Source organism: Oncorhynchus tshawytscha, linkage group LG10, assembly GCF_018296145.1.
Source record: "Oncorhynchus tshawytscha isolate Ot180627B linkage group LG10, Otsh_v2.0, whole genome shotgun sequence".
Lineage (NCBI taxonomy): Eukaryota > Metazoa > Chordata > Actinopteri > Salmoniformes > Salmonidae > Oncorhynchus > Oncorhynchus tshawytscha.
Window position 1 is genome coordinate 46286605 of NC_056438.1, and position 11942 is coordinate 46298546.

Here is an 11942-nt window from a genome sequence, read left to right on the forward strand (position 1 = left end):
TACTGTTGTCTGAGCTCGGATCAAAACACGCTGATGCAGCTGTAAATACAAAACCAGAAGTGAGCCAATGGTCAGAATGAAGTAATATGTCAGACAACTTAAAATGAACATCCGTAGCTAACCCAAAAACAGTCAAATGAATATGGTAGCCAACTTGAAAACTAGTCAAAGGAACGTCGTAGCCCCGGGGGTTTTCAAACTTTTCTTGCCCAGGGACCCCATCATATGTTAGCAAAAAATAAAAAGTCATGTCTTGACTTCTCATCAGGTGATTGATAAATATAAAGTTGAAGTAAAACATTTTGAAATGAATAGATTTGGAAGACAGTTTTCATACTTTCCTAGTTTATAAAAAAAGGCATCTTGGCAGGGGAGAGATTTTGCTGTTGTAAAGCACATTTTCTGCAATTCTACACATATTTCCACTGAGCTGAGAGAAAATGTTGCTGATTTCCTGCAATGTATGCATTTTTGCCATGGCTAACACTGTGTGCCTCTGCTCAAACATATCAAAATCAATGGGCTTGCTCGATTCTCCCTTTTTAATTTGTTAGTTCTCAAAGATGGTATTGTTTTAAAAATATGTATAGTTCAATATCTTTTCTGCATGCTTTCTATCTGGTTTTGGTTGTTTAAGTTGACAGTGAAATTGCCCACAAGACTTTTCTATAAAGAAAAGAACCCAGTAATCAGCTCCAATGACTGCAAGTTCCTACATATTAAGGGATTTTGAGATGTTGGCAATGACGCCATTTAAATGGGCTTCTCTACAGACCCTGGTTTGATCCCAGGCTGTATCACAACTGGCTGTGATCGGGAGTCCCATAGGGCGCCGCACAATTGGCCCATCGTCGTCCGCTTTAGGGGAGGGTTAGGCCGGGGTAGGCCGTCAATAAGAATTTGTTCTTATCTGACTTGCCTAGTTAAAGGTTAAATCAATTTTAAAAATCTAGACGGATGAACAGGAACAGTTAGCATGCTAAACTGTTCCTTTAGACTTCCAATTGTACCAATGCTAGTTAAAACAACCCCTAAATTCCTTCATAAATGGTATCCACAATGGTATTCTACTGTAGCTAGTGGAATTCATAAAAATGATAATTTTCACATAAATTCCCAAAAATATTTTCCTCAAAGAAATAAGTAAGATCGTGGACACGCTGCGGTACCTCCCGCAGACTAGGGTAGCCAACTCGAAAACAGTCAAGTGAACGTAGTCTTAAACCTCCAACACAGATGGTAGGTCAGCATGAGATACTTGATTGGAAAATGGATAAGCAGACTAGCTAACTAATCCATCCCATTCACACACAGAGGGTTAATCAGATCTTGGCATACTGCCTGGCAGGTGATAGAGGAATGTCCTGGCCATGCTTAAGCTTGCCTTGCGCCCCACAGCCACGAGACAGGCCCTAACTCTACCAGCTGCATCCCCCATCTCTACTAGCAAATGGTTCCCCATGTGAAGATTCCCCACAAACAAACTACAGAGACAAACCTGTCATAGTGCTGAACAGGGACGGGCTGCTGTGTCAAGGTATGTTTGCTTTTACAAAGTGAGGCTGAGTAAGGGTTCCTCCAATTAGCGGTATTGATTGAAATTGAGCTGACACAGAGCCGAGTTCAAACGTGTTTATTATCAAATCAATATGGTATTTTTTTTGGTTGCCTCAATTTCAATGATTTATTTGCATATTACCGGGCTTGATAATATAGCATTTGATCAAGACTGCAGTACTGAAGCCATTCCATCATCGTAAAAGCAGTGAAGCTCTTGGCTTGCAACTCCCATTTTTCCACCACAGTGAGGAAACATAATATTTCACCAATTCGCCTTAAATTGCAGCCACTCATAAAATCTGGATGGAATACCTGAGGGAAAGAAAACAACTTTCCCTAGGCAGGCTAGGGTTGAGACAGAGACACGTGTTAACATAGTGTCTTAGAAGCACCATGCACGTGGATCTCTTGTATTCCCCAGAATTAACAGCTAAGTCATCTTAAAACAAGCTATGTCCAGAGGCTTCCTTCCGTCAACTTCAATGTCTCACACCTCTGATAAATCTGGTCAGGTGTCAGGCTTTACGGCTAATGTGCGTTCTAACACCTTCAGAGAGAGTGAGTGACATGAAGGGGCATCCAATGCCCAATGTCCCGCTGTTCGTGATTGACCTCGATCAAATGCTAGCTCAGGTGGAGTTTTCCTTACTCAATCTTGTTCTGGAGGGCAGTTCTGCCTCGAAGGGCAGAACAAACGGCATTCTGCCTGGGTGCCGATGTGACTCTAGCCAATTGGTCATTTTCTTTCTGTGACAATCAGGCTATTATTCTGACTTTCAAGGGTCAAAATTCCCTGTCCGGTAGGGATCATGCACACATGGAAAAGAAAAACTCTTGAGATGCATTTTTCATAGAGGATGACAAATCAAATATGTTGTCGTTGTCATCAATAAAAAGGTAGCCAAAGGGTAAACCGTTACTTTGACTATCCATTTGCAATATAAAAAAAATAATACAATTCAACTTCACTCATAAACTATTTCGAGCTGCAGTTGAACGTCTCACCCTCTGAAACAGGTGCTCAAAATGGCTACCAAAGCTTCATGCGGTGGTCCACATGGACTGCAGTCTACTCAGTAACATCAAGGCATCTGCAGCGTCAATCACGTTCAAGCGCTCTCGCTCCCAGCAAGCTCATCTATAAAAACACAAGCGTCGATCCCTGGCGGCCATGGCAACTGTCCCCCTCCCAAAGGGAAGGTTGATGCATGAGTACTCAATGATTAAAAAGGTGCTTTGCTGTTCCAAAGGGAGAAGAGATGTCTTTCCCACTCTGCAACAAACTAGGAGGGTCAAAGAGGAGAATACCCGCTCACGTGGAAAGATGAATAGCCCTGAGATGGAGCGTAGTTTCACTGTGTTTAAGATATCTATCACATCGTAGTTGACCATTGACACTCACGCTTGTTATCATGTACAATATGACACATTGAAGCAGAAGCGTGTCTATATATCTATCTATCCATCCATCCATCCATCCATCCATCCATCCATCCATCCATCCATCTTTGTTCATGTTCCTCTGTGACAAATGAAATAACAACAAAGAGCGGAGATTACATTATACATTTATTCATCGTCATGTATAAATTTTATTCAGGTGGTAAAAAGCTGTTTAAGACTCGGCTGCTCACACTTGCATCGTTATTGCAGTAAAAAAAGAAAATAACAGCATGATCAGAAGTCAGAACTACTTTGGCAAATATTGTATCTTCAGAGGGCAAGCCGACACCTTGAGCAATGTAATGCGAGGCGAGATTAGAGAAAGGGCGCAAAAATGACTTTATATCAATGAGGGACTTCGTTTGACGCTCATTATAAAATAATAAGAATCCATACAAATATTTTATTTTAACAATACACACTTAAAATAGTTAATGAATGCAAGTAGAGGCAGGGTCTCTTCCGCTAGCCATTACACACCACCTCCAAGGCTTAAACTCACAGTAAGTATTATAGCTATATTCTTTCTGTCTGCCTGTCTGTCTGTCTGTCTAGATTCCATTTCCTGTTTGAGGAACCCCACTCCTACTACTGACTTGAGTGAATAAAATGTAGGAAAAAGAAAAACATTTGGCAAAACAATCATGGTTCCAGTGAAGAGGAAAACAAAGGAGAGTGATTGCGGCTCAGCCTCCAGATAATGTTGTCCTCCTTTCATTCCACAGTGAAACTTGATAACACTGCCTTGGATCACCTTAGGTAACCTAACCCTACCCCCCACCCTAATGTGGGGGCGAGAGAAAGGAAGAATGGGAGAGAGAGAGAGAGAGCAGGCAACAGAGAAAGAGAGAGGGAGATAGCTAGCAACAGAGAAAGAGAGAGAGGTGGAGGCATAATGGAGTGAGATCTCCAGTTCACGGTAAATGTGGGGTGGATGGGCGTGGCTGCAGAGTGCGAGGTCTCTATGCCAAGGTTGAGGGGTTATCGGGGGGTTCACCCAGGTTTCAGAGGTATTGTTGTAGAAAGTGCAGCAGCATGATCTCATAGTGTTCTCCTGACTCTGGGCAGCGAATACTGTGTCGCTCGTTGGGGTAGACCTGCAAAACAACAGAGGAAAATCAACCACTAATTCCTACTTCAGTACATACTGTACAGCACATGTGACTCCAGCTACCTACAATCTGCAATGTTCTGAAAATATTCCCTGAAACCCATTCATACCAAGAAGCTGTACACTAATAAAGGGGCCCAACTTTCTGGTCTTGCTGGCTTTAATTTTTAAGTGACAGTTTAGTAATAAATTAAGACATTGGCTTCATGCTATACAGGCACATACCAGTGTATGCTTCTGGGCCCCACTTTGACAGCACATGGAAGAGACTGTAGCAGTATTTTCTCTAATTGTGCAACAATGTTAGGGAGAAAATAATATGGGTAGCGTAGAGATAGTTGATGCACAGTAGTTACCCAACTGTTGCATTCCAACACTGAGGCCCTACAGTATTTTAAGCAAAGCTGTCCAATTTGACAGCTGCATTGTGTTATCGCACTGTCATTACGTCAACCCAAGTGATTAAGATTATATCCAGCAGAAGCTGCTATGCCTCTGGCCCAGTGGCTATACGTTATCCATAACCTGCCATTAACGCTGATTCTAGAAATGTGAAAAACGCATTAATAAATTGTAGAAAAAGTAAAATACTAGCCTGTAGCTGATATGGCTTCCCAGCGCGGATTATCTGTGACACCAGGAAGTTGGTGTGGAAAAAGTGCACATTCTCATCGAGGAATCCGTGTAGAATCAGCAAGCGGTTTGGCCTGTTAGGACAAGGAGAGGGTTTAAAAGGGATGGAAATGGACATAAAATGAAGTTCAATTATCATGTTTAAATTTATACTATACAATAGTAAGTATATCCTGGGTTTTTAAAATGTATACAGATGTATACAGGGTGTGCAACTTTCACTGGGCACGAGGGGGACATGCCGCCCCACATTCTGAAATTGCATTTTTGTCCCCTGCAGTTTTATAATTGGAATGTGACTTCTTTTTTTTAAAACAATGAGGCAATGGTGTGCTTTAGGACCATGCGGACGCCTCCGAGCTGTCGGGGAGGCTGTTTGGAGTGTTTATCCGAATGGATAAAAAGATATATATATATATGTGTGTGTCCCCCACTTCTAAAACCGAAGTTGCACCCCTGTAGAAATGTCAATGGTGAAACTCAATAACATCCCATCTGTCCTTGAAATTTGAGCCGAGACATTTTTCGCTCAAAACCCATGCCCGTTTTTAACCAAAAATGATGAACAAAATGGGAAGGAAGATCATTTTACAACAAAACAGGGCCTACCATTATACCCAGACTACAAAAGTGTTATCTACAGTATATATATATATATAAGTAGGCTATTCTTATTTCTTAGATTCGTTGAATTGTAGAGTGCAGTAAACTGGGACTGACTCGCTGGGCAGCTTGTCCACGTGCAGAGCAACGGAGCCCTCCTCGTAGCCCTGCGGGTTGTTCTCAGGAGTATCCATGTAGCGCTCCGTGTAGCCCGTGTCGTACGCCATCCACACGGTCACCGGGGCACCCGCTATGGCCACCTGAATCAAAATCAAATCAAATTTTATTTGTCACATACACATGGTTAGCAGATGTTAATGCGAGTGTAGCGAAATGCTTGTGCTTCTAGTTCCGACAATGCAGTAATAACCAACAAGTAATCTAACTAACAATTCCAAAACTACTGTCTTATACACAGTGTAAGGGGATAAAGAATATGTACATAAGGATATATGAAGGAGTGATGGTACAGAGCAGCATAGGCAAGATACAGTAGATGGTATCGAGTACAGTATATACATATGAGATGAGTATGTAAACAAAGTGGCATAGTTAAAGTGGCTAGTGATACATGTATTACATAAGGATGCAGTCGATGATATAGAGTACAGTATATACGTATGCATATGAGATGAATAATGTAGGGTAAGTAACATTATATAAGGTAGCATTGTTTAAAGTGGCTAGTGATATATTTACATCATTTCCCATCAATTCCCATTATTAAAGTGGCTGGAGTTGAGTCAGTGTCAGTGTGTTGGCAGCAGCTACTCAATGTTAGTGGTGGCTGTTTAACAGTCTGATGGCCTTGAAATAGAAGCTGTTTTTCAGTCTCTCGGTCCCAGCTTTGATGCACCTGTACTGACCTCGCCTTCTGGATGATAGCGGGGTGAACAGGCAGTGGCTCGGGTGGTTGATGACCTTGATGATCTTTATGGCCTTCCTGTAACATCAGGTGGTGTAGGTGTCCTGGAGGGCAGGTAGTTTGCCCCCAGTGATGCGTTGTGCAGACCTCACTACCCTCTGGAGAGCCTTACGGTTGTGGGCGGAGCAGTTGCCGTACCAGGCGGTGATACAGCCCACCAGGATGCTCTCGATTGTGCATCTGTAGAAGTTTGTGAGTGCTTTTGGTGACAAGCCGAATTTCTTCAGCCTCCTGAGGTTGAAGAGGCGCTGCTGCGCCTTCTTCACGATGCTGTCTGTGTGAGTGGACCAATTCAGTTTGTCTGTGATGTGTATGCCGAGGAACTTAAAACTTGCTACCCTCTCCACTACTGTTCCATCGATGTGGATAGGGGGTGTTCCCTCTGCTGTTTCCTGAAGTCCACAATCATCTCCTTAGTTTTGTTGACGTTGAGTGTGAGGTTATTTTCCTGACACCACACTCCGAGGGCCCTCACCTCCTCCCTGTAGGCCGTCTCGTCGTTGTTGGTAATCAAGCCTACCACTGTTGTGTCGTCCGCAAACTTGATGATTGAGTTGGAGGCGTGCATGGCCACGCAGTCGTGGGTGAACAGGGAGTACAGGAGAGGGCTCAGAACGCACCCTTGTGGGGCCCCAGTGTTGAGGATCAGCGGGGTGGAGATGTTGTTGCCTACCCTCACCACCTGGGGGCGGCCCGTCAGGAAGTCCAGTACCCAGTTGCACAGGGCGGGGTCGAGACCCAGGGTCTCGAGCTTGATGACGAGCTTGGAGGGTACTATGGTGTTGAATGCCGAGCTGTAGTCGATGAACAGCATTCTCACATAGGTATTCCTCTTGTCCAGATGGGTTAGGGCAGTGTGCAGTGTGGTTGAGATTGCATCGTCTGTGGACCTATTTGGGCGGTAAGCAAATTGGAGTGGGTCTAGGGTGTCAGGTAGGGTGGAGGTGATATGGTCCTTGACTAGTCTCTCAAAGCACTTCATGATGACGGAAGTGAGTGCTACGGGGCGGTAGTCGTTTAGCTCAGTTACCTTAGCTTTCTTGGGAACAGGAACAATGGTGGCCCTCTTGAAGCATGTGGGAACAGCAGACTGGTATAGGGATTGATTGAATATGTCCGTAAACACACCGGCCAGCTGGTCTGCGCATGCTCTGAGGGCGTGGCTAGGGATGCCGTCTGGGCCTGCAGCCTTGCGAGGGTTAACACGTTTAAATGTCTTACTCACCTCGGCTGCAGTGAAGGAGAGTCCGCATGTTTTCGTTGCAGGCCGTGTCAGTGGCACTGTATTGTCCTCAAAGCGGGCAAAAAAGTTATTTAGTCTGCCTGGGAGCAAGACATCCTGGTCCGTGACTGGGCTGGATTTCTTCTTGTAGTCCGTGATTGACTGTAGACCCTGCCACATGCCTCTTGTGTCTGAGCCTTTGAATTGAGATTCTACTTTGTCTCTGTACTGACGCTTAGCTTGTTTGATAGCCTTGCGGAGGGAATAGCTGCACTGTTTGTATTCGGTCATGTTACCAGTCACCTTGCCCTGATTAAAAGCAGTGGTTCGCGCTTTCAGTTTCACGCGAATGCTGCCATCAATCCACGGTTTCTGGTTAGGGAATGTTTTAATCGTTGCTATGGGAATGACATCTTCAACGCACGTTCTAATGAACTCGCACACCGAATCAGCGTATTCGTCAATATTGTTATCTGACGCAATACGAAACCCCGCCCCTCTTCTTACCAGAAAGATGTTTGTTTCTGTCGGCGCGATGCGTGGAGAAACCCGCTGGCTAAACCGCCTCGGATAGCGTCTCTCCAGTGAGCCATGTTTCCGTGAAGAAAAGAATGTTACAGTCTCTGATGTCCCTCTGGAATGCTACCCTTGCTCGGATTTCATCAACCTTGTTGTCAAGAGACTGGACATTGGCGAGAAGAATGCTAGGTAGTGGTGCACGATGTGCCCGTCTCCGGAGTCTGACCAGAAGACCGCCTCGTTTCCCTCTTTTTCGGATTCGTTTTTTTGGGTCGCCGCATAGGATCCATTCCGTTGTCCCGGTTGAAAGGCAGAACACAGGATCCGCGTCGCAAAAAACATATTCTTGGTTGTACTGATGGTGAGTTGACGCTGATCTTATATTCAGTAGTTCTTCTCGACTGTATGTAATGAAACCTAAGATGACCTGAGGTACTAATGTAAGAAATAACACGTAAAAAAACAAAACACTGCATAGTTTCCTAGGAACGCGAAGTGAGGCGGCCATCTCTGTCGGCGCCGATATATACTGTGGATTCATGTAACAACAACATTGCCATTTTTTTCTCTCATTTATTTGGCTTGTTTATTTATTTGCAGTTAGGGACAGCACAGAAACTCCCCAGATAGAGGTGTGCCAAGCTTGTAGCGTCACACCCAAGAAGACTTGAGGCTGTAATCACTGCCAAAAGGTGCTTCAACAAAGTACAGAGTAAAGGGTCTGAATACTTATGTAAATGTCATATTTATGCTTCTTTTCTTTTTTTTTTTATACATTTGCAACACATTTTAAAACCCGTTTTTTTATGTGTCATTGTGTAGATTGATGAAGGGGAAAATATTATCTCATCCATTTTAGAATGGGGCTGTAACGTAACAACATGTGGAAAAAGTCAAGGGTTTTCTTTGTCATTATAGGATAGTGTGTAGATTGATGAAGGGGATTTGTTTTTTTTTTAGAATAGCCTGTCCTGTTATTTCTCCCTCCACAGCCTCCATTGGGAAAGACACAATTAAGACATTGACACATTGAAACAACAAAACGTCACACTTCAGTTTGCACTAATTTCCAGCATTAGGGGTTAGCGCAACACGACAGGTTGAAGCCCGATTTCTGTCAAGCAGTAATGTACATATTGGCAAGAACCTGAATAGGCCCCCTATTACCCCTGAAGTGGTGGTGAGAGAGATATACTTCGATAGATCTTCGCCACCGTGATGTGTAGAGCAGTACCACTAAGAACAGGCTACAAGACTACTGATGAGAACTGCAGTGTGGAATGACGTGTAACCCACAGCGACACCATGAGGACAAACAGGGAAACTACATCTATCCAGAACAGATGTATCAAATCAAACCTATCCCATCTATGGTTCAATCAATCCATAATCAATCCAGCCCACTCTGATTTTAAGGAGAAGGAAATAGTAGAGGGAAGGTAATGACACTTTGTGGAATGAACCTCGGCCCAGTCGAGATCTAGAGATTCTAGTATTCTATTGTCTCAGGAGTGGTGCCTTTAACTGTGGCGCGTCTCACCTTGAAGACGTTGGGCCTCTGGATGAGGCCCATGAGGGAGAGGAAGCCGCCGTAGGACCAGCCGTGGATGGCCACGCGACTCAGGTCCACAAAGTTGAACCTCTCCGACACGTACTGCAGCCCCTCCACCTGGTCCTCGATCTCCACCTGGCCCTGGTAACACACAGAGCGAGAGCGAGAGAGAGAGAGAGAGAGAGAGAGTAGGGCGTTAGTCTCACCGATAGATCCACATGCCCAGATGGCTTGGGTAGAATGAACATGGTTCTAAAATTCACAAAAGGATTCATAGTCTGGATGAAAGCTGTGTGAGAGATATGAAGTGCACATTCCAAATAGTCACACCGGCGCTGCCCAATGAATAAATAGTATGAAGTAATATTAATAAATAAAAGGAAGCCAGCATACGGTATATGCTGCACACATGTGCTTTAATGAACACGCACAGCCGGAACAGCCTTGGTTAGCAAGGTGCAAATTTGCCATTCCTATGTCTAAAGTTTAACACAGGCGCCTTAACGCTTAACTACAAAAGGACGGAACCATTTGTATTGAAACCATTTATAAACAAAAAGCAAGATATGGGTTGGAAGGGAAATAGCTGTTTTCGAAAACCAATCCTACCATTTTGTTTTTCAGAGCCCCTTCAAACTCCAGGCCCCTCTGACAGGAGCCCCTCCCGTCGATGACCACCACGGCGTATCCCAGGGAGGCCAGGGTGTTGAGGCGCAGGTATTTCATCCCCTTGAAGGAGTTATTCACCAATTGGACCTGTGGATACACACAGATCCCATTTTCACACCACTGAGACAAACCTAGCAGAGCCGAGCCTCACTAAGGCCGGCCTGATTCTGCATCCATCGTAGATGCTGGAACCATGCTGGAAAAGATCACTCGAAAATAAAATATATCTTAGCAAGCGCAGTGAGGTTTGGGTCAGCCCTATCGTGAACCCAGGACTTCAGCCTTGTACACGTCTTGCTACTGTATGTGAAAAGCAAGGTGACAGAGCTTGGAATGGCTATTTCCTGGGTTAAACAGGAAAGCATTCACTATTATTGCTAGTTACAAACAGGTCATAAAGGACCAGTTCCATTTTAGTCCCTGGCTCCTTCCCTTGTTCCTACCTCGTCGGTACTCACAGGTCTGACTGGATTTCTATCAGGAATCAGACATACCATTTTTCTTGTATGTCTGAGAGAAGCCACAAACCTGCGGGCCGCCATAGACAAAGAGGACTGTGGGATGCTTCTTGCCAGGCTGGAGGTTGTGAGGCTTGTACACCATTCCGTAGAGCTGGAAGCCCGACTTTCCTGGGAAGTCAAAGATCTCCGGAGATTTGTAGTCTCCTGGGCAACCTGAAATACACACAGCGAAATAAGTACTGATGACATCAATAATTGACTGACATAAAATTGCCCACCTAGCTTAAAAACTGCAATCTGGGATTAGTTTTGCAGCAAAACGACAGCCCTGCTACTCGTTTTAGTATATAGCTGAGGGATGGGGCTAGGGAAATGTATCCACTCTCAAATTCACGAATATATATAAATAACTGAATTGAACATCAAACAGATCCCAGATTGTAGCTTTAATAAATCTGTGGCCTTATGGCATCACCACTCCCCCCAACACAGCGACCAAGCTACTACCCCTTAGCTACCCTAGTGAAAGATTCCTGGTGATGCCACTGCCTTGAAATAATCACCGCTCGGCCTCAACTCTACTCTAAATATTTATATATTGATTGTATTTTAGGAACAAAAAAGAAAAAGATAGCCGACCTTCACATTTCCTCTTAATTATGCAACATGTACTACGCACAAAGTATTACTCCAAAATAGACCAATGGGATTATTTAATAAAGATCTGGATTTAGCTTGGTTTACCTATGGTGCAAAGGTCACTATGAAACACCCATGACCTCGTTGTAATGACGTAGTAAGATATGTTGCTTTAAAGCAATGAAATAGTGAAGTATTGGTGAGTCATACGGGTTGGGCCACTCAGAAGTGACTAAGTAAAGGGCAGTTTAAATTCAAAGCATACTTTCTCCTTTTTTTTACACCATCCCTCTGCACTTCATTGAAGTAATCACAGATCTAACACAACTGGATAGGAGCAACTCAGAATCCCTTGGTAGAGTTTACCCCTATACAGTTAGATCAGTGAATGCCTCAAGGAACGAGGAAGGAAGTCTTTGAAAGGGGTAATCTGCGATTGCTACATACATTTTTGGACTTTTAAAGGAATGATATATACCCATTGATTCTTGAAGAGTATACAGTGCATTCTGATTCAGAGCCCTTGACTTTTTTCACATTTTGTTACATTTACAGCCATATTTTTTCCCCCTCATCAATCTACACAATACCTCAAAATGACAAGG

At 44.0% G+C, this 11942-nt stretch overlaps 1 protein-coding gene across 3 annotated transcripts in view; it reads right to left on the reverse strand.

The window, feature by feature from the left end:
• Window positions 1-3984: 3984 nt before the first annotated feature.
• LOC112260302 (dipeptidyl peptidase 9-like) overlaps window positions 3985-11942 on the reverse strand; it is a 33346-nt gene continuing 25388 nt past the window's right edge. For all 3 annotated transcript variants that reach the window (XM_042328621.1, XM_042328620.1, XM_042328622.1), the window contains 6 exons: window positions 10766-10911; window positions 10178-10324; window positions 9557-9709; window positions 5468-5610; window positions 4710-4821; window positions 3985-4100 (listed from right to left, as the gene is read on the reverse strand). In XM_042328621.1, coding sequence (XP_042184555.1) covers window positions 4008-4100; window positions 4710-4821; window positions 5468-5610; window positions 9557-9709; window positions 10178-10324; window positions 10766-10911 — 794 coding nt within the window. In that variant the 3' untranslated portion in view covers window positions 3985-4007. The remainder of the gene's footprint in view (window positions 4101-4709; window positions 4822-5467; window positions 5611-9556; window positions 9710-10177; window positions 10325-10765; window positions 10912-11942) is intronic.